Source organism: Dipteris shenzhenensis, chromosome 33 (assembly GCF_047967505.1).
Source record: "Dipteris shenzhenensis isolate YYH24624 ecotype China chromosome 33, Dip_SZ_1.0, whole genome shotgun sequence".
Lineage (NCBI taxonomy): Eukaryota > Viridiplantae > Streptophyta > Polypodiopsida > Gleicheniales > Dipteridaceae > Dipteris > Dipteris shenzhenensis.
The window spans coordinates 29411661-29433556 of record NC_141628.1 but is presented as its reverse complement, the minus strand read 5'-3'; the positions used below and the strand labels follow the sequence as shown (position 1 = coordinate 29433556).

Below are 21896 nucleotides of genomic sequence, written 5' to 3'. Positions count from 1 at the left end.
GGCAAGAGAGGTGCCGGTAACTTTCAATAAAGATTTTATATGTTTGAGCAAAGGAGTAAAGTTAGACTTTCTTATTAGATTAATTAAGCTTCAATTAAATTTATGAATTGATAATGTCTATATAATCGATGGTTTGCTCGTTTTGTTTCTCACTTTAATTACTTTGCTTGGTTCTTCTCGCTCACTTTTTAGGTAATCCTCCCTCCTCCCCCTCCCTTCTCCTCCTTCCTCCTCCTCCCTCTCCTTCTCCCTTCTCCTTTCTCTCCATCCTGTTGAGATATCAAGCTCCACTCGTGATATGCATTGTGCATTTATGTCACCGACTTATTAGGTGCAGATGCAGTTGGTACACCGCCCATGAATAATAGCTGGATGACAACTATCTTTATGTACTCTAGTTAGTAGCTCAGTTAGTATGCCACCTAGGTTAGCTAAGTTTGGTTTGAGACCCACATATAGGGTTCATCTATTCCTTTTGTACTAAGAGAGAGTTCTTTTGGCTTTCACAACTAAGAAGAGGAAAATTGTTTTCGACGTCCACCTTTGTGTGTATTCCCTTATTGTGTATGTGAGAAAGCTGCAAGTAAGACTCCTTACTTCTCTCCCACTCTCTTCACATGGTATCAGAGCTTGGTTCGTGGTAAGGAGCTTAAGAAAGCAAACCAAGTTCGTGGTGTCTTGGTAAGAGGATCAATGTTGCTTGCATTTTCGAGTTTCAAAACAAATCTCTGCAGGTTGCACAACTGAAAAGTACAAGAGTACATTGTCTTAGATTGGGACGCCCTTCGCGATGCGACGAGAGGGCATTATTTTTTTGATTCAAGGCCATTTCAAGGCCCGTTTTGGTAGCCGAAGATTTTCACTGACACTCAAAAAAGTGCCCTATTTTTGCTATGCGACCACTGTTCTGAGGTCGATGAAAAGTTATCGTAAAAATTGCATCGTACGCCTATGCATAGAGATATTGGGAGTGACAGACTCATTCTTATTACCTGTTCATGCAAAATCGTCAATCATCTTGAGCCCATCTAGATCCAAGGCACAATGGAGATACCATCATCCAACCAAATGACACTACCAACCAATGTGATTAACACCTCTCTACTTGGGTATTGTGCTAAGGATTCACCAAGGCTTATCATCCATCCAACACAACCTAACTAGAGTAGTCACACCTCCACATTTTTCTTAGAAAGAGGTCTTCAAGCATAAAGCAAGATATTTGCTCAATCCAAAGCATGGCACATGGGTTTGCTGACAATGAATCATTAGCTTTTGTGGAAAAAGGGTCCTCCTACCTTTCCCCCCCTTTGTGAAATAAATAGCTCAAGAATAAAAAAGTCTTGATGTGTGAGACCTATGCAATTGTTCTTATCTTGCAATGATTCGAGCAACATCTTTGCAATTTATAAATATTCTTTTTCACAATTTTGGCACCTAATACGATCCAATCCATTTAGTTAAAAATTTCTTAAGCAAACTTTCTTTTTGATCAGGTGATTAGATTGCCACTTAAAAATGCATAGGTTTGTATCTCGTGTACAAGAATCTCTGTCAAATTTGAGCTTTCCAAAGATGGGCTATGGCATTTTGTCAAATAAGACAATGCATCTGTTAAAGAACTAGCTCACTATTGAATTTCTATGTGCTTGAATTTCTCTCTCAATCATTCCTATTTTAAGAGGAAAATGGCATCATAGAGTGCTTCAAATGGACTAAGCCTTATACATTCATGTATGGATGTATTGTAGGCTACAACTACATATGGGAGTAGTTTGAGTGTTGTGAATCCACATACATTGCCTACATGTTCTTGATGGTGGATTAACTCTCCATGAGCTCATTGCAATGGCATGGGCATGCAAGCTATTGTTCTTTCAACATGCCTACCACCATCCACACATCTTCATATTTGAAATTGCTTCCTTAATCTAACAACAATTGTTCGAGAGAACCATGAGATGTTGCATCAAAAAATCTTGTACTTGAAAGACCAATGCAATCTTTAAAGAATGTGTGATTAACCATTGATCAAAACATCCATGAGAACTTTAATGTACTTATTTCCAATTGTGAAGTGAACAAAGTATTTCTAATTTTGTTAAATGCTACTTGACATTCATGAATCCAAATGAACTTGATGTTTTAAAGAAACAAATGCAAGCAATGTAGAAAAGTCAAGCATAAACCTTTTGATAGATCCTATCATGCCTAGAAACCTTATTTTACACTAAGGTACACAATAACTTTGCACTATTTTTGTTCTTTATAGGATCCAATCAGCTGCGATGATGAAACCTATTTCAATTTAGATTGTGCCCACTTATATTTATGAGGATACAACGTGAGATTATACTATTGCAAAAGCTAGAGCACTTGGAGAAAATTTCTATATGTGCTTCCCAAAAAGTTATGTAGATCAAAGCATCATCTAAATAGACTAAAGCCTTGGTTAGTCAAATCGTGCAAAACAAAATTCATGAGGCAAATGTACCAGGAGCACTATTAAGACCTAACGTTGAATTACCAAATCCAGTGCAAAATGTGGTCTTAGTTCAATCTTCATGCTGGACAAGGATCTGCCAATAACCAGACTTGAGATCGTAAGTAGTGAAATACTGAGAATGAGCAATGGAATTCAAGATGTCATCTAGCCCTTTCCTCTCTCATTCCCCTCTACTTCCACCCTTGCCTCTCATCCCATTTCACCCTCTCCTTCCTCCCAAATATAGATGGCTTTGCCACCTTATTATCCCTCATTCACAGTGGACCACCCCGTCCCCCGCCCCAGAACAATCCTCAACTTCCTCAGGCATATATCTAAAGATTATGAGATTTCCAGAGTTTATTTCACACACTATGCCCTTGCAGATCCGGACAGCCGCTGTTATCAAATGGTCAAGAAACGGTTACCAATAATCAATCTTTAAATATCTGAAATAATTTGGAATAGCTAAGCACGTGGTACAATGTAACCACAAAATGGCATTTTATAGAGATTAGGGGTCCAGACAGCACCCAAGAAAAGCCTGCAAAATATGATCAAGTCGACAAACAAGTACGCAAAAGTTTTGTGAGTTTTTCAAGTGAGGCAACTTATAGTTTCCATCAATTTAACCTTTGAAGAATATTTAAACAATGAAGGGAAGAAGACTGTCCAAAATAAATAAATAAATATTCAATGGCATGAAATATAGGTCTAAACGATTAAGATGTTCCATGCTTTACATCTCTTTAGAGCTCACTCAAAACAATATGCCAATAATTTGGAATACTGAAACAAATAAGTATACAAAGGAGGCATTGCACATTAGACTTGTTATTCATAGCCAAATTGACTCATTTAAACTGTGATAGAAGATACATTGGATCACTTCTATCATAGTACACTCATGCTTTGTATGTAGTTAGCATGTTGGTCTTTATCAATAGCTATAATAGGCTACATTCTCAAGATGTAAACGACCCATTACAATGTATCTAAATACAAATACATGAACGATGGACATCAGAAAGCCATACCATCATTAACAAAGAGATTGCTTAAGGCCTTGATTGGACCTGTATACTTGGCAAGCAGTATATTTCATCCTTGGAAGGAAACGCTTCTAACAACAGTATGTCTGGATGATCATCCAATTCATCCACAAAGCCAAACCAATAAATTACCATCCCTGATCCAAACCTGTTCACATACCTAGCAAAACAAAACCAAATTGTCACGACACAAGCCAAGCTCTTCTTAAAAAACGTGGCAAAATGAAGACTCTACTGCAATACCTTTGACTAGTCAAGCTCTTCTCAGAAAACACAATTACAACCTAAGTAGCCTTTCTTGAATTTTGACATGCAATCAGCTACTTTGTCGTCTTTTTGTTTAAAGGCAACCAAAAATGCTACTATAACACGACAAAATATATTTAAAAAGAACATGGTTGTTGACAATCTTTAAAATAAGACATATAAGATACTATAGAAATGTATGTGTCTTTATGACACACCTAAGACACTTATACAAGCCTCCAAACCAGCTGACTGGCCAGCCAATATGGCCGACCAGTCTGTTGGAATAGGGTTGGTCACCTCCCCATCTGTACGCCCCCATATGAGGAGAGCAAAGGGGCCATGTACCATTGGATGATGTGACTGCCACATGGGTGTTTCCTTTTTGTGTTTCATCATGGTGTGGCTGCCATGTGGGCAACATGCTCACAACAAAATACACAGCAAAAGGAATGCACATGGGGCTGCCACACGGGCAGCACATGAGCTGCCATGTGGGCAGCAAGACCAGAAGGTACCTGGCTGTGATGATGTGGACTTGCACAATGCAGATGACATCAGCAACAGTACAGCTATGCCACATGGCTGCCAACAATTGACTGGAGCAGATCTGCACAGGGATTACGTGGCAGATGACGTCAGCATCAATGCAGGCCAGTACGGAACTGTACAACAGGCTGTACGAAGGCTTTGGAGGGGATCCAGAGCCTGGAAGAGGCCTGAACATAGGCAGAAACAGTGCAGCAGGGGTGCACCTGTTAGGAGAAGGTTTTGGGGGCCAGAAAAGCCCTGAATCAGATCGGGGTAGGGCTGCAGGCCATGGGCCAGTGGCTGCCTGCTACCCGGTCAAGAAAGGCCACCCCAACCTTAATTTATGTGCTCTCACCAGGGGGGATTTACAGACCTGCAGGTTGGTGGGGGGTAGACTGCTTGGCTCAGCCCAAATCTCACTACCAGGTCAGTCCATAGGGGGGGCATCCAAACCCTATAAAAGGGAGGACTAGGGGCCTCATTCATCATCATGTGGAGCAACAAACAGCAAGCAGACTGGAGCATCAGATCAGCACTCCTTGGACCTTCATCCAGAAGGACAAAAAGGGGCACAAGAATTGTAGACAGAGCTGAGAAGGAAGCTGCCCACCTAGGCTGACATTCAGGGCAGCAAGGTGGAGAGACCACAGCACAGAGACTGAGTCTACATAAGCTCAATGAGAAGCACATGGGCTCAAGGATCTAGAAGTACCAAGGAGGTAGTAGGACAACTTCTAGAGGAACAAGGTTTGGTGGGACTCTGGACCTCTCTTTTGTCTTGTGTCCATTTGAGGATAGAAATATATCTTTTCTTGGTGCTATATTTCTCTTGAAGCATTTCTATTTACTGGCTTGCACATGCAAGCGCACACACACACACACGTTTGTGGAGTACACACAAGTAAAGAAGTTTTGGATTCCATAGTTAAACACTTTCCGTGTGAATTCCTCGGACACACTATCAGCTCTTCCGCCTGCGAGATACCCTAAGTCTGGTTCATTTCTAACACAGTCAAGTTTGGTTGGCCGACTTGGTTGGCAGACTGGTACGGCCAGCTAATGCCAGCCCTACTGGACAACTATGGGGGCGGCTGAGGCTGCCTATAAAAGGTGCCTATTCCAGCCCCTCTTCTAAGTCATTAGGCCAGCCTTTGGGTGCCCTTTTGGGGCTCCTATCCTAGGCTATGACCATACAAAAGTAATGCCATGTGTGGCGATATGTGCGGACTCAGCATAGGTTGGCACTCAATATCAGTTTGCCTTACTCTTGCACCAAGCGATTATTCAATCCAAGATGGATGGTTATTCTACAAGCATAGACTTTGTGTGCTCAAAGACAAGCAGCAAGCTCAGCTCCATGACACCCATGACACCCTCACAAGGGCCATAGAGACATCAATAGTACATTAGAGAAACTACAGCGATACTTTTACTGGCCCAAACTGTGGAAGGATGTTTATAGGTATGTGCAGAGATGCCAAATCTGCCACGAGGTAAAAGTGTCCCATCAGAAGGCTGCAAGATTGCTTCAGCCCTTGCTGATCCCCAATGATTCTTACCCATGGATTTTGTGGGACCCCTTTCCGCATCTACAAGTACGCGAACACTCAATGTCTTACCATTGTTGATCATTTTAGCAAATTTTGCATGCTTATTCCATGCAAGCAAACAACCAATACAAAAGACGTAGCCCACTTATTTATCAGGTATCGGTACCCGATTGAAGGATTGTTTGCCACAGAGCATTGCCACAAACAAGGACTCCAAATTCGTCTCACATCTATGGAGGGCTTTGTTCAAAAAATTTGATACCAAGCTTTAGATGTTTAGTGCTTTTCATCCGCAAACCAACAACCAATCAGAGGTATATAATCAATTGGCTTTTGATGTACTAAAATCTTATTGTCATGATGCGCACTCAAAGTGGAAGCCAGGCCATGTTGAATCATGAATGATACATATTCATCAAGCATGGGTTGTACCCCGTATGAAGCAGCTCTTGGCAAGAGGTTCTCTCCACTCCTCACCATGATGATATCTCTCGAAACCAATAAAACTACAAAATCTAAGGCCAAGATTACAAAGTCAGTTAAAGACCACCTCGCCAAAGCACAAGCAACGTACACGCACCAAGCCAACAAGTCTCATCAAGATGTAAAGTATAAAGAGGGTGATTGGGTTATCTGAGGATTATAAAGCAAAGGTTACAAGCAAATGAGCAAGCAATGCCCTAAGTTATCCTCCAAAAGTTTCGAACCATTCCCCATCATTAAAAAAATCAATGTCTCTATGAAGCTACGGTTACTAGACAATCGGACGATGAATAACGTCTTTCATGTGGCATGGTTGAAGCTTTATACTGGCCCAGCACTTAGTAATATCACATAGGAGCAACAACTTTGCCTAACATCCACCAACCAAGTCCTTCTACTTGGGCTTTGTTCTGGACCCGCTCTTGCCCCAAAGGCCTTGCTATAGATCCATACATCCTCTTCCAACCTTCTGTACATACCCGTACATAGGCGCTTATATTATATAAAGTCTCTAGCAAGCTCTCTAAATGATGATGTCGCCTACCTTAGATAGCTACGCAAATCTGCTCCCCATCTAGTCCCGAACTAGCATGTGGCCTCTCCATAGCCTGTCCACCAAGGTGCCAAGTACATATCTGAATGTGCTGCCCACACAGAAGCCTATATGCTGCTTATGTGGCATCCCCATGTTCATGCTTTTCTTTGAAAGTATATGCTGCCCACATGGAAGCCAGTGTGTTGGTCCATGTGGCAATCCTATCCTATCATGGTCCCACCTCCCCCATGCTCCTCATATGGGGGCTTACAAATGGGGTGACCAGCTATATTCCAACCCTAAAGGTGCCAAAAGATAGGGGCCTCCTTCTCCTAAGCCTCATCATCATGGCCTTGGGCCTCATTCTCAAAAGCATCATCTATTGCATCACTATCATCACCCTTGTCAAGTTGAAATCCAATATATGATTCAAGAGTACACTCTGCCCTAACTTCTAAAGCAAATATCTAGATGAATCCAAGAACATGCCCAAACTCATCCTCTAAAAACACAACATAGTGTAGTTTCAATCTCATGATATTCAATCATAAGGTTGAGACTCCATCACGCATAGTAGGGACTCCACGCACAGGCGGTCAATGATAACTATCTCACCGATGGTTGTTCTCAGAGGCTCTCCTTACGGTGAAGGTTTTCTCATTGATGTGGAGCCTTTTTTAGGGTGTGGCAGAGATTGGCAAGGAGACTCATCTAGGCCCCACCTCGTTGTAGAGAAGAGTTCTAGCGTCAACTCCTTATTTGACACTTGAAGGTTCGAGATCAAGACGGTTGTATGCTCGAGCAACAAACACATATAGGTTGGGCTCAATGGGACAACCACGGCCCAACCAACTCCTTTGAGACATGGAGTAGGCTCCCTTGAGATCCCCTTGGATATAGAGGTGAGATAGAGAGCTCTCTCCTATCTTCAAGTGAGACCATGTACCACTAGCTCGCTCAGAAGGTGCATCTCTAGATTGATAATGCCCAAGGCTCCTCATGCCAATGGCATGATCACTATCTACCAAGTAGCTTGGGATGTTCTTTTCCTCGTGCCATCCAAACCGGCCCAGAGGAAGTTATGCACCAGCTGCCCCATGCAGCCTCTATGAGAACACAAGCAAGAGGCTATGTACCAAGCCGTAACTAAAAGAACCTGGTCGACCCCTAGGACCCTGTTTGCTAGGAAGAGTTTGATTGAGCTCCAATACAAAAGCTTCCGCCCGACACTCTCCACAATCGGGACAATCTACTAGTTTGTTGAAATGTCAATCCCTACCTAGCATCCCAAGAATCGCACTGTCTGTCCCGTGGAATCCACTGAAAACCAAAGACAACTCCCTAATCTCAAACCTCTTACATCTCCTCTGCCCCTATGACGAAGTCAATCAATTTAGTCCAATTGATCCTAGCCTCAAAGGCCTAGCAATAAAAGGTCAAGGCTGCCTCAAGGCTCGCTACTAATCCCTCCACTTAGAGGGCCATGCCATCTGTGAAGCTATTTTTGGGTGCCTTACCTCAATTGGAGAATGTCAAAGTCTTGGTACAAATTTTCACATGTTATGAACTTGGATATCTACATATATAAGTATTCTTTTGGCTATATATCTGATTATTTGTATCGTCCAAATCTAATGCGTTTTCTATATATACATACGCTTAGTTGTTTCATGTGACGTTGCATGATCTTGGAAAAGTCTTCCTTTGCATGCAATTGACCATAGCAAGCAAGCTCTTGTTTGAACACGGTATCCAAACCTTGTGTGATAGTGGATGCATGATCTTACACAATCCTTGTGATCACTTATTTTTAAAGCAATAATGCAGCCTTAACTTGTATCCAAGGACTTGGCTTAGGACACATTTGATGTTGTGCCGCCCTTATAAAAGATTTAGATGTGCATAGATTGGAGTCCTATGACTAAATAAGGACCCTATTATAGCCACAATAGGATAGATACTGTGACATGAAGTTGGGGGTAATAAACTTCACGCACCTCTTCACTTTCTACTTCTTTCGAACTGAGTGACAAAGATCTTTATCAATGGGAAAGGGAAAATAAACAAAGCTTTCATGCCAAGAGACCACATCATACTTTCTAACCTTAGATGAGAATGAAGATGATAACATCCCAAGTGATGTTGTACTCTAGCATAAGTAGAAGAAAAGAATCGACGGAGGCCATAATCTCCGCAAGCCGGTCTACGCCAAAGAATAGAGTGACATGTTGTTGAAAGAAGATCTTGCGACTCAACAAGACATGAACTAATATATATCGAGGAGTCTGAAGGAAATGATTGGATCCAATGGATAGGTTCTAGGAAAACATTACACCTCCTTCATAGATACCTTTACAAGTAGCTCAAAACACCCTGCAAACTATCATCAGACACAGAAGCCTATAACTTCTAGCAAAGAGATGATACCAAAGATTTAAACACATATAGTGATGCACCTTCAAATGGGCTCGTAAGAAACAGAGAAGCAGTTAAAACGTTATGGGCATTTTACTGGAAGGGAGATAAAAATTATCTAGAAAAGAATCACACACAGAGAGTCAGATTTTTTGTCTATTATCTGATACAAAAAATAAAAACACAACATGACACTCCTTGAAAAGAGCTTTGGCTAATATAAGTTTCATAAAAATCAGAGCATCGAGTAGAAAGTTATAAGCAAAATACTAACAGGAAGTTAAACAATCATGAAAAACACCTACTTCTTCTACTAATGCCGACTTGGGAGAATACTCCCTCCATGCTCGAACTTCATCAACGATCTAAGTCCCATAGAGATCGCCTAGGAGGAAAGGAAGAGCTCTCTTCGTGGCTTGGAAAATGGATAAACCATGTATGCATAATAAGCGGCCAAATAGACAACACTTTTGAACACTTTAGAAGAGAGAGCAATGAAAAAAGAAAAGAGATACTCAAGAGAGAGAACCTGAAGTGACCTTAATTACCAACAGAGTGAGATTGCACTTAAAAGCAGCTCAAAATACTAAAACACAAGGAAGAAAAGAGATTTCATACATACAAGAGAAAGTGAGAGCTCCAAGACTACTCATAGAAAGAGACTGAACTAGAGAGACATGGACCTAAGAGCCTACATAAGAGGATATCTACAAGAGGAGAAGAGAAGGCTCATGAAAGAGGCTTGAAAAGACTAGAGCTATAGCAGCATGATACTCAATTATGTAAGAGATGTCGAACAAGAGAGAGGAGGGCTCCTTTTATAGAGATTTTGTCACCCTCCTTTACCCATTTATAATTGGTGCCTATAGATTCATTTTCCCATCAATCAAATAAGCCCGTATGTCATCATCCATGTCCTTTTTGGCTACTCTTGCCATGTGTCTCATCAAAAGATGCTCAAGTCTCTTAAAATATTGAGAAAGTCAAAGAGTCTCCCCACATGGAATCCATAGGAACTCTCTCTTTTCCATATGTCCACATCCTTCTTATTCCACATAGGAATTCTAGAAAGATTCCTTCTGACTTCACACTCTTTCATATGCCTTTTACACGCTTGGCATGTAATCTCTCTTATATTATTAAAGCACATGGACATAAGACCCACTTCTTTATGTGACTCACTCTCCTTATTTTCTAAAAACCCCATAATATCCCATACACAAATAACTCTCATCCCATACCAAGGAATTTATCATTCATACATCATCCCATACCAAGGTATTTATCATTCATACACATGGTATTTACAATGATTTTATTCCACTCATCCTCGCAATCCCATACAATATCTTAGAAAATAGAAATAAGTGAGAGCCACTAAGCTATCACTTGATACTCACACTCTTATCAAACATGAGAAAAGCAATACCAATGCCCAATAAAACATATCAATTTTTTTGCATCACAATACATTTGACATTGAGTCAAAGAAGCCTTGGAAAATGAAACCATTTATTGTGAATGTTACATGAAGATTGCAACTCCTTAACACATTCAACCCAACATATAGATCATCACCTAAGTTCTCTCTTTTTGTATGTAGCCCATCAAACATGCCTAACCCAAACTCGATATGCTAGTATAGTCCTTCCTCACGACTACTCAATAAAATTAAACAAAAAATCCCTCCCACGGTCCTAAAAATTTTTATTATAATAAGAATAGAAAGCTACAATTTCACAAGCAATTGATACATGTAAACTCCCTTTGCTGGCAAGGTCAAAAACTAGCTGCAATTGAAATTTTACTAAGCTATAACTCCAAACAGCTTTCTATGAGCTATGATATCATATTTGAGTGTTTTGTGTAACAAATGGATACAAAGAGAAGAAGAAAACAACTAGCTTGCATTAATACTTTCACAATCAACAATGGTCAACATATATATGTGTGTTAAAAATTTACACAATCATCAATAAGTCTAAACCTATGTAGTATAAAATTAGAGTGTCCACAATCCTAGATGACATGGCAATGCCACATGGCAAGCCAAATTTAAAGATCTAATATATAGTAAAACTATCCTACTGGAGTTTAATTGATGTCAAAATTAACTCTCTATCCTCCGCCTCTTCTACCTTGATTTCCAACCCTCGGTTTCATCTATTTTCCCGCTCCTAAAGTACTGAAGATTGAAGTTGCCATTTCCCAAGGTACACAATGAGTTCTTCAAACTCATTACTCGTGGAGAAGTTTAAGGGGGAAGGATTCCCCTATTTCCCTACTTGGCAAACGAAGGTTCTATTGCTTCTCATGAAACAAAATATATGGGATGCTATTAAGGATGACGCTCCCACAACAGATCCTCAACAACTCAAGACATGGAAGCAACACAACTCAAAATCTATTGCTATCATCAAACTTTGCCTCGATGATACTTTGATTCATCACATCAACTTCAAATCAACGGCCAAGGCGATATGGACGCGTCTCAAGAATCTTTTTTGTAGCAAAATTACAAACTCGAAGGTTTTCTTGAAGTTGATTTTATAAATTAAAAATGGATGATAATGATACCTTGAGTGCACATTTAGCAAAAATGCAATCTCTTACGCGACAACTTTCCAACCTAAAGTGTTTCCCAAACAACGAGGACAAAATGGATGTCCTCATGAAGAGTATGAAAGGAGTCACTCATCTTGAGCATACTCTTAAAATACTTAGGCTTGCCACGACTACCTTTAATGATATGGTGTCTCCAATCTCTTCTTCAAATACTACAGAGGCCCTTGCCTCCACTAGCAAATGGAAACCTAGGTGCTTACTTGTCTCTAAGTTAGCATGGGAGCCATGTCTAGTTCTAGACCGTCACTGCACAGTTCGATGACCATCATTGTCATGTTCTTGGTTCCATTCTAGTAGTCACTCACCTTTCCTCCATGGAGGGGTGTTAGAAAATGGAGTCTAGATGAATCAGTTTAGTGTGTTCTAGTGTGAGTTCTAGTATAGTGTGCGACATGTCACATTGCGAGTTATACCATATGCATTGGTGTTCATATGTGTGTGTATGCTCTATATAAGAGCTGTACTGGTCTAGTGTCAAATCAATCAAGTATCAAGGATACAAGCTCTTTGGTCTACATGTGAGTACTTTCATTTTGTTCATTGCTCTTGCTATTTCATTTTCATTTCATTATGTCTCCTTGAGTATTATTATCTCTCTCCCTAGCCTACCCTCTCTCTCCCTCTCCACCATGCACCTTCAATTATAAGGAACTAATCAAAGGCAACTGTAAGTCCAATTTTATCTTTGCATCAAGTGAATTGGGAGTTGTTAATTGGAGTTATGGAAACAACTTGGCTTTTTTCATTATATAACTAGTAAAATGCCAATGCCAACTCAAAGGTGGCTATTGAGGGCCATGTAAGAGATTTCTTCAAAGCCACTAGAAGCCAAATGTCAGCCCCTATTTGGGGCACAAGAGGAGGTGACGCGAACTACTCTTTCACATATGGGGCCAGGATAGCACTCCCAACATAGAGAAGCTAGTAGAGAGGCATGCCGCAATAGGAGTTAGTGGCAAATATAAGGCAGCATGTGTATTTTGGAGCACCAATATACACAACATTTCAGCTATCTAGTTGGCATCATTCTCCAGAGTCAGGACTCTATAATCCATGGTGTACATGTGTGCAAATGTTGAGCTTGAGTGTTATATGATCCTAGGAACATACCGTTGCAAGGGTTAGGCTGCAAGAAGTTTCCATTATTCTAAAATGATATCAAAGACCTCAAGCTCGAAATTGATGAGCTTCTAAACAAATGACGAACAAGGCCTAATGCCCAAATGATATTCATCTACTTTGTTGTTCTTCTGCAACTCCTTTAATACTCAAGCAGTAACCTCAACAAAAATCTGTCATCACAGTGATTTCGAAATCCAAGGTGACAACCCACCAATATTTTAAAGTTAATGCTCAAACTCTTGAGCAACGTTGAAACCTGGTTTTCCTCAGCCACTAGAGCTCCTACAGCAGCCACTCATCAATCATTGGACATACCTTTTCGATGTGCTTGAGAGCTGATTCTCCATTGCACATCTTTCACAAGTTCCAATTTTTACTGCCTCCTTACAACTGCCGAATCCTTTTATAAATGGTATTCATCTTTGTTCTCACCTCATGTGATACTTGCATGAATTTGATTGGCAGGCTCATCCCTACTGGCTCGTGGTAGAAGTGACAAAACAGGTCGAGGAACTCTCAATCCTCCTTACAAAGGGCATTCAAAACAAAGGCAACCTCAAGATCACAGTAATTAATCACTTTGGACCTTACAACTCTTTGAGATGCATCTCCACTCTCCATTTACACATCTGGAAATCAGAACCATCAAACTGCCTGACTGTTTTAGAATCCATCACAAACACGAGACAAGAAGCTTACTTGCACAAAGAACAACAAAGCCAAAACTGCTTTAATACCATGTAGAGAAAAAGCAACAATTAAAACAAGAGAGCAACCTTACATAGTATGCAAAGTGTGTTAGATTCAACCCAACATTGCCACCGCCTTTGCATCAATCTAGATCCTAAAAGTCAGGTACCAAAAATAGCAATCAACTCCTAGTAATTCCTACTAGCCGAACCTGATGTCCGTTGTATTTGATTCGTCTTCAAAACATACCAGAAAATTCACATTCTTTAGAGAGAGAGTGAGACGTGAGACACAGAGGTTGGCCAATAGAGGATAGAGAGAGATGGAGAGCTTCTCCAATAAAGTATGAGAAGGCTTACCTCTGGAACTGCTGGTCAGCTTGAGTCTTGTGGCTATACTCATCCCCGAATGAAGCCTTGCTGTCAATCCAATTGACAACTCTGCCTCGCACACTGATGGGTACTTCCAGTTTCACATCAGGAGTCTTGCTAAAACCTGCGGCACGTAATGCTTTTTCTGTTTGGAAGGCTATCCCAAGGCCTTGTAGCTGCCTGCAAAGATAGGCCTCGTACCTGTGTAGGATGGAAAAGCAGAAAGGTTGGAAGAAAAGAGAAGCCTATTTACATAACCTTGATCGCGTGACGCTTGAACTTCAGAGTCTCATGTAATCCAAAACTTACTCGATTCCGGCGACTCGCCTGATCATCTCCACGTACGGCGATGTAACATCATCATTGTCCATACATTCATACAGATCCGCCTGTAGCTTTGTCCAGGACACGTGTACAAGACGGTGTTCTGAATTTGAGCCAGCGCAAGTTCTTGTCGTCCGATCAACTTTGTCGGACAAATGGGGGTACAACTCATGGAAGTTGCAAGAGACTTCATCGATTCGATCTATTGGGAGGCGGCCAGGATCCCTCAAGCATTCGGAAATCTGCTGCTTGTTCAAGCCAAACAAATGCTCCAACAAGAATCGAGCCAGAAGGCAAGGAGATATCTCGAATCGAGTGCTGATACTCATGATGTCTTCCCCGTTGACATATCTGCGAGCAAGGAAGCTGGGTGAGGCAAGTTGCCGAACCAATCAATCTTTCTCCCTCTCACGCTCTTCCTAGTCCGTCATCGCGCGCACGCACAAACACCCAAAATGAGCATTGCAAGGAAGAAATCAAAACACGCAAGGTGAGCATTGCAAGGAAGAAAAGAAGCATTGCCTGACGATGTATTCTTGAAGGAGGAGGGAATGGCGAAGCTTGTGATGATGGAGACGGAGACGGCGAGGTTCCTGGGAGTGGATAGCGAGCAAGGTATCAAAGGGGACAAGGGGGAAGGAGGAGTGAGCGAGGTCGATGCCATTGTTAGCCAGCACTCCAACCACCTCTGCGTACAAGCTCCCCTTCATTTTTCCCGCACTTCCCTCCCTTCACACTTGCCTTGCCTCTCTTCTGCTTCAAAATTTCAAAATCCTGCTAGTTTCACGCCCAAAACTTTAATGAACAAATTCAAACTGCCATTCATGGATCTCTCACAGCTTCATTCCAGGCAATGCTCAAAGCCAGATGGTACCTGCAGATTGCTTGGAAGAGAAATGGCGCATTGATTTGAGCATCCATGGCGCTCCAATTGTGCCTTGAAATTTGAAGCCCCTCACAAGCCGCCAACCCGATAAAACTGCGCAACGAGCTCCAGGGTGCTTGTCTCATGCTATAAGTATGCATATAGCATAGAATGACATGCATTCGAGTTCATGGTGCATTCGAGTTGATGGTGTAGGGAATCGCCAACGGGAGGTGATTCGCGAGAGGAAACCAGCAGCGCCGGCCGGTCGGCCGTAGGCTAGAAGCCGGTTGCACTAGTTTTCGATCAAAAATCAGCGAACCGTCGGCAATTCTCAGCCGTCAACAGATGCGGGGAGGCGGATGGTGCAAAACGTGGTGAGGCGGCAAATGGCGGGACACGTGGAGGTAGGTGAGTGGATGGTTCGTGTAGGGAGGCGAGGTGTGTGACGCGTGGTGGATGCGGGGAGGTGGATTGCGCGAAGCGTGGCGGTAGGTGAGTTTGCACGTGGTTGGGTGTGTGGTCTGGGCTACATGTAGGTTTTTAATTGGTGTATTTGTTTTGTTTAGGGATTTTAGGTTTCGTTCGTTGGATTTGTTTTGATCTGACGGTTGTTGTATGTTAAATGACACATGTTGCATGTGGGTGTGTGTTGACGTGTGATTTTGTGGTTGGTTGGTTGTGTGTATTCTGGATTTTTGTTTGTGATTGTTGGATTGTGTCTAATGTACGGCTGGATTTTCATGAGGTTTTGGTTAAACCCTTTTGTTGTGTTTTGTTCAGTTTTGTTTTCTACGATGGGGGTTTGAGTCTGCACGATGTGAAGGGGTTTGGTGGTCTTGTTGGATGAATCTGTGCACTACGGAGGGGTTTGGCGCTACTCGAGTTAAATGGCTTGTAGTCGTGCTGGGGTTGTGTTTGTGAGCTATTGCGGTCGTGTTTCTGATGGGTGGTCTTTATATATCGGTGCTTCACTGCGTTGGAAGCATTGGGGCATGGAAGCTCTTGACAGTCATTCTTTTTCGTTGGGCCTTTCTCAGATTGGGGTTTCTAGTTCGTCCGATGTGGTGGTAGTTGAGGATTGTTCAGTTTAATGGGGTGGATGTTTGGGTTTCGGTTTCTTCTTCGAGTGTGCCTTTTCTACCTATCGATGAGAACGAGGAGAGGGTCATCAAGGAGGGGAGTTCTAACCATAGTGTTGTCAAAGATGAATGGGCTCGTAGGCGTTTTGATCTGTGGAGGAGAGTTAATGGGCTTGATACGAAGGTGAGGTTGGAGTGTTTGGATTACAAGGAGCTCAATAGCATGCTTACTCATTTTCTTTTGCAAGTTGTTAAGGTGGATGGGAGGTTGTATCCACCGTGTACGTTGGTAGGAATGTTCCGATGTTTTGGTAGGATGTTGAGGAGGGAGTAGGAAGTGAGTGTAGCAGCTTCCGAAGTGGTTGAGGTTCCATTCGATATTGGGAAGAATCCGATCTTCAAATTTAGCCAAGTTGCTCTTGAAACGGCAATGAACTGATCTATTAAGGGGGGGGAAGATCTTCACTGTGTTCTGAGGTGAGACTTCGTTCGCAATACCAACGAGCTTGGAGATTATGTGGAGTAAGTCGTCGGTTTTGTTTTGGTTTTTGTAATTGTTGATTGTGTCTTTGTCTTGTACTTATGTGTGTATTGTTTTGTAGGTACAACGAAAGGATTAGCAAGAATTATGTTGGTACTATAAACCGATATCAGAAGACTGATTTTCGCACAGTTGTTTGGGTGCATGAGCCGGACGTGATTTTGATATACGAGCAGTTAGTGTGAAATTTGCCTGCTATTCAGGATGGGGTCCCTAATTCGAAGTATCTCTTTCTGCAAGTTATAGATAATTTTGCTACTAAGTTGGGTTGCTTGTTGGTATTCTGTGTATTGAGATCGTTGTTTGCATGTATTCTCTATGTTTATAACGGTGTATGAGTGATGTCTGTGTTTAGATTTGGGAGCATGTTACAGTAGGTAGGGAATGCTAATAGCGTCATTTTGTAGGTTTGGTTCAACACAAACCGTGTCAGCGAGAAGGGGTTGAGCAACTTGATCCGTTCCATGTTGGGTACTGTTAAGTGTGATAATGCAGTGAGGAGGACTAACAAGAGCAATTGTGCGCATACATTTGCGGGCAAGCTCAAAAACCTTTTCTCAGGTCAAAAAGGCAAACTCTTTGAAAAAATATACTCATGGTGGTCTTAAAACTTTGATATTTGGTGAAATTTGTAGCTTAGTTCACCCATGGTTATGCAATAACACTTGTCGACTATTGTGTCTTTCAAGACAACCTCAACAAAAGCTCCTTTAGTACTTCTTATGATAGCCTTCACTTTTGTCATTTTGATAAGTGAAGTTGCCTTATTACACACCAAGCAAAAACATATTCACGGTCCCTTGAGATTTTGTTCACTTTGCAAAGAGAACATGCAGACTCATACAGAGCAACATTCACTCCTGTAACAATGAGTGTGCCAACCACCTGCAGCAAAATTAAATGTGAGAGCAAGCCTTTGCTATTTGCAAACAATACCAACAATTTAAGATCACTTTGATGCAAGTTGTTCCTGAGCTATGACCTAGTTTCCATAACCAATTTGTTGAATGTGTGTGCTGAACCCTTTAAAGATAAATGATGAGACTTGGATCTTTCAAAGATGCCATGATAGTAATGTCTAGCATGTTCAACGCAATTGGTTGCAAGTCCTTCTTATTGCACAACTAGAAAAAACTACCTTCATACATGTGCAAGCTCTTTGAATAAATCCCACATTTTTTGTCATTTTGCATTAGTTCCTTTTAGATTCACTACCTTGCAATGAGTCCTTAAGCATGTCAAAGATGGTCCCATTTTTTAATCCACATCATCAAACCCACTAGCAAGCCATTTATACTTTTGCTTTTTCAGCCCTTTTGGGCCTCTTTCTCGCCTCTTTGCACTTGTTTAGGGGGCTTAAGTTGGTGACATGTATAGCCAAAGGAGGTGTCAAAACACGACCACCAATTTTTTCCAAAATTTAACAACTCTTGCTATTGCATTCAAAAATTTCACAAAATTTACTTCTCCATGCACACTCATGTCTATGTCCTGCTTTGTCACCTGAACGTTCTCCCAGAATCTGATTCGCTTGCATTTGTGACCTCGGCTTCTTTCCCTCCCTGATTCTTTTTTAAAATTGTGACGTCAACTTCTTCCCCTCCCTTTTTTAAAATTGTTTTCCTTGTTTCCATGCTCCTTGGGGGCATTTTCCCCTTTGGCTCTCTGTGCTCCTTAGGCTCTCTTGGAAGCTAGAACATGCACAAGTTTTGATTCCTTCCATGAAGCTTTTAGGTTAGTCCTTGTTTCTCTTCACAAGGAAGCTCGTCTAAGAACCAAAATTGTTTCTCTTTTATTGTTTGCTTTCTTCATTTAAAATAAGAAACCACACCATGCTATGCAGCTTGTCATGGTTTTCAAGAGAACTAGACAAAGGCTGCAAGACATGAAAGTTGATATATTTGGTTAAGGTACAAGGAGGAGGTTGAAGGCCATGAAAATTGATGATACAATATCCAAATAGAAATGGAAGGCACATTTGCAATGAATGCAGAGGGAGAGAAAATGCCAACAGAAACACCTCATTATGTAGCCAGCCTCCTCGGAGGTAGCATATGCACCCATTCAAGCAATGCTATCAAAATGAAGAACATGAGCTATGGTTTCAAAACTGGTGAGAGCATTTAAGGCAGCAACATCATCATTTGGAGGACCACCCAGATTGTGTCCTCAAAAGCTTTGCCCTACACCCAAGTATTGATTAAGTGTCCACTCTTCCAACGCCCTAGGAGTTGCATGCCCAAGAGATCATACTCTCTAACTTGAGGGATGGACTCAAAATGCAAAAGGGCACATAGCTTAGATTAGCTAGCTGCAAAGAGGAAGTGAGGAAGTCGTTACTATAGTGACATTATTCTGGCAGAATAACTCCAAACAAGAACGACATCTATAGGCTATGGAGGGGATCCAAGCAGTATGAGGAGCATGTCATATACATGCTTGACATACTGCAAGTTAGTAGTCGGACTTGCAATGCTAAATTTTGGCTATCTTTTTTCCTCACAAATCATTATGCTAGTTTTGGGGGGGGTGGGGGGGGGAGAGAGAGAGAGAGAGAGAGAGAGAGAGAGAGAGAGAGAGGGAGGGAGGGAGGGAGGCAGGGAGGGAGGGAGCAGGCGGGAGGGAGGGAGGGAGAGGGAGAGAGAGAGAGAGAGAGAGAGAGAGAGAGAGGGAGAGAGGGAGGCAGGGAGGGAGGCAGGGAGGGAGGGAGCGGGCGGGAGGGAGGGAGGAGAGAGAGAGAGAGAGAGAGAGAGAGAGAGAGAGAGAGAGAGAGAGAGAGAGAGAGAGAGAGGCAATCTTCTTTTCCAAGTCTAGTGGTTGAAATAACAACCATCGTGGTGGTTCTAGTTGTTTGGGGATTCTATGTAAGTGTGATACATGAATGTGCTATGTGTGCAATGTGGTCTAAATTCCCAATCCTAGCACATGAAGAGAAACCCCCAACCTAGCCACAATAGCAAATTGCTTGTGCAATCTTGACTGTGCATAACAGTGGTCAGTCACTTGAGATTTTATGTTTTCATAACTAGGGGCCAATGGATAATTGGGTGTAGCCATCCTCTCCCACTATCTTCACATGGTATCAGAGCCTTGTTCGTGGTAAGGAGCTCAAGAAAGCAAACCAAGTTCGCAGTGTCCTGGTAAGAGGACCAGTGTTGCTTTCCTTTTTCGAGTTTGAGAGCAAATCTCTGCAGGTACCACAGCCGGAAGTGCAAGAGTGCACTGTCTCAGATTGAGACGCCCTTCGCGGTGTGGCGAGAGGGCATTATATGCTGCGGGATAAGGGCAAAGCCCTTGGTGACTTTATTTTTCTGATTCGAGGTCATTTCGGGGCCCGTTTTGGAGGCGGAAGTTCTCCACAGGCACTCAGAAAAAGGCACTGTTTTTGCTGTGCGACCACTGTTCTGCAGGTCGGTGAAAAGCTACCGCAGAAATTGCATCGTATGCCTGTGCGCGGAGACATTGGGAGTTGCAGATTCATGCTTGTTGCCTGTTGATGCAAAATCGTCACTAGGAAGTGACTGTGTGGTAAAATACCACTTTCGTCAATTTTGCAGATCTGCCCGTGTGAGGCAAAAGCTGTGTTTTTTGCAGTGACAGAATATTTTGCAGTGTTCTGTAATGGCATCTGATTCTCTTTCACAGATTGTCACTGAAAAGCTTGACAAGAACAACTTCCAGGCATGGAAGTTTAGAATGACGAATTTCTTGATGGGAAAAGGCTATTGGGAGTTCATTACAGGAAATGAAGAAGAACCTGTTCTTCCTAATGTTCCCAATCAACAGGAAATGCAGGCATTCAAAGGATGGCATGAGAGAGCCAAGAAAGTTATGTACTGGCTGTCTATCAGTATTTTGGACTCCATGATTGTGCATATTCAGGATGCAAGTACACCAAAGGAGGCATGGGATGCTTTGGCAAAAATATACAGCACAAATACGCAAGCCAGGAAAATGCAGCTCAAGCAGGAGCTGCACAATGTGCAGAGAGAAAATATGAGCATCAATGACTACCACATGAAGGTGAAGAAAATTGCGGATGCACTTGCTTCCATTGGGTCGCCAGTGGATGATGACGATTTAGTTTCTGTGACCTTGAATGGTCTAGGAAAGGATTATGCACAGTTCCGGACATCTATTGCCGTCCGTGAAAAATTTCTTGATTTTGAGGAGTTGATTGCTCTTTTAATTTCTGAAGAGCAGAGAAATGGTGGTGCATCTTCTTCAGCGGGAACTTCAAAAGAAACTGTCTTCTACTCAAATGCTGGCAGAGGTAGAGGCACAGGTAGAGGAGGATCTGCAGGCCGTGGTAGAAATCAAAATATGCAACAAATGCAAGAAAACCATTCCTATGCAGGAGGACGTGGTAACTCTAGAGGCAGGGGGAGCCAAAGAGGTCGTGGTGGATGGCAGAGAGGCCAAAATGCAAACAGCAATGTTGAATGCTACTACTGTGGTAAAATGGGGCATATGGCTAAAGACTGCTACAAAAAGCAGAATGACATTATGAATGGAAAATTGCAGCAAGGCAATTATGCATCCTCTAGTAGACAGGGTGATGACAGAAATGAGCATTTGTTTATGGTGCAGCATATGACAAATTCTATGACAAGTGCAGAAGAAAGCAATGATGTGTGGTATGTTGACTCAGGTGCGTCAAACCACATGACAGGTCATGCTGAATGGATGCAGGATGCAAGGAAAATGGAAAAACCAGGATTTGTGGAGACTGGTGATGATATTGCACATCCTATTGTGCAGATTGGCAAAATTCCTTTGTCTATGCAGGATGGGAAAAAGAAATACTTGTCTGATGTATTTCATGTCCCGAACATCACCAAGAACCTAGTTTCTGTTAGTCAGATGGTTGAGCACGGCTTGCAGGTCAAATTTAATCCTCATGGATGCTTTGTTGAGGATATGAAAAATAATGGTCGCTTGATAGCAAAAGGAAAGAAGAAGGGCAGGATGTTTATGCT

General features: G+C 42.0%; 1 protein-coding gene across 2 annotated transcripts; it reads right to left on the bottom strand.

Annotated features, from left to right (window-relative positions):
- Positions 1-3304: 3304 nt before the first annotated feature.
- On the bottom strand, positions 3305-15379 carry LOC147879935 (uncharacterized). 2 transcript variants are annotated; one of them, XM_087372087.1, is made up of 5 exons: positions 15304-15377; positions 14952-15203; positions 14415-14780; positions 14094-14306; positions 3305-3697 (listed from the first exon to the last, which is right to left on the bottom strand). In XM_087372087.1, exons 2-5 carry the CDS (start codon positions 15137-15139, stop codon positions 3544-3546), a joined length of 921 nt encoding a protein of 306 aa, XP_087228213.1. In that variant the 5' UTR covers positions 15140-15203; positions 15304-15377; the 3' UTR covers positions 3305-3543. The 2 variants fall into 2 exon arrangements, with proteins under 2 accessions (XP_087228213.1, XP_087228214.1); XM_087372088.1 differs by lacking the exon at positions 14952-15203 and having other exon boundaries at positions 15304-15379.
- Between the last annotated feature and the right edge of the window lie 6517 nt (positions 15380-21896).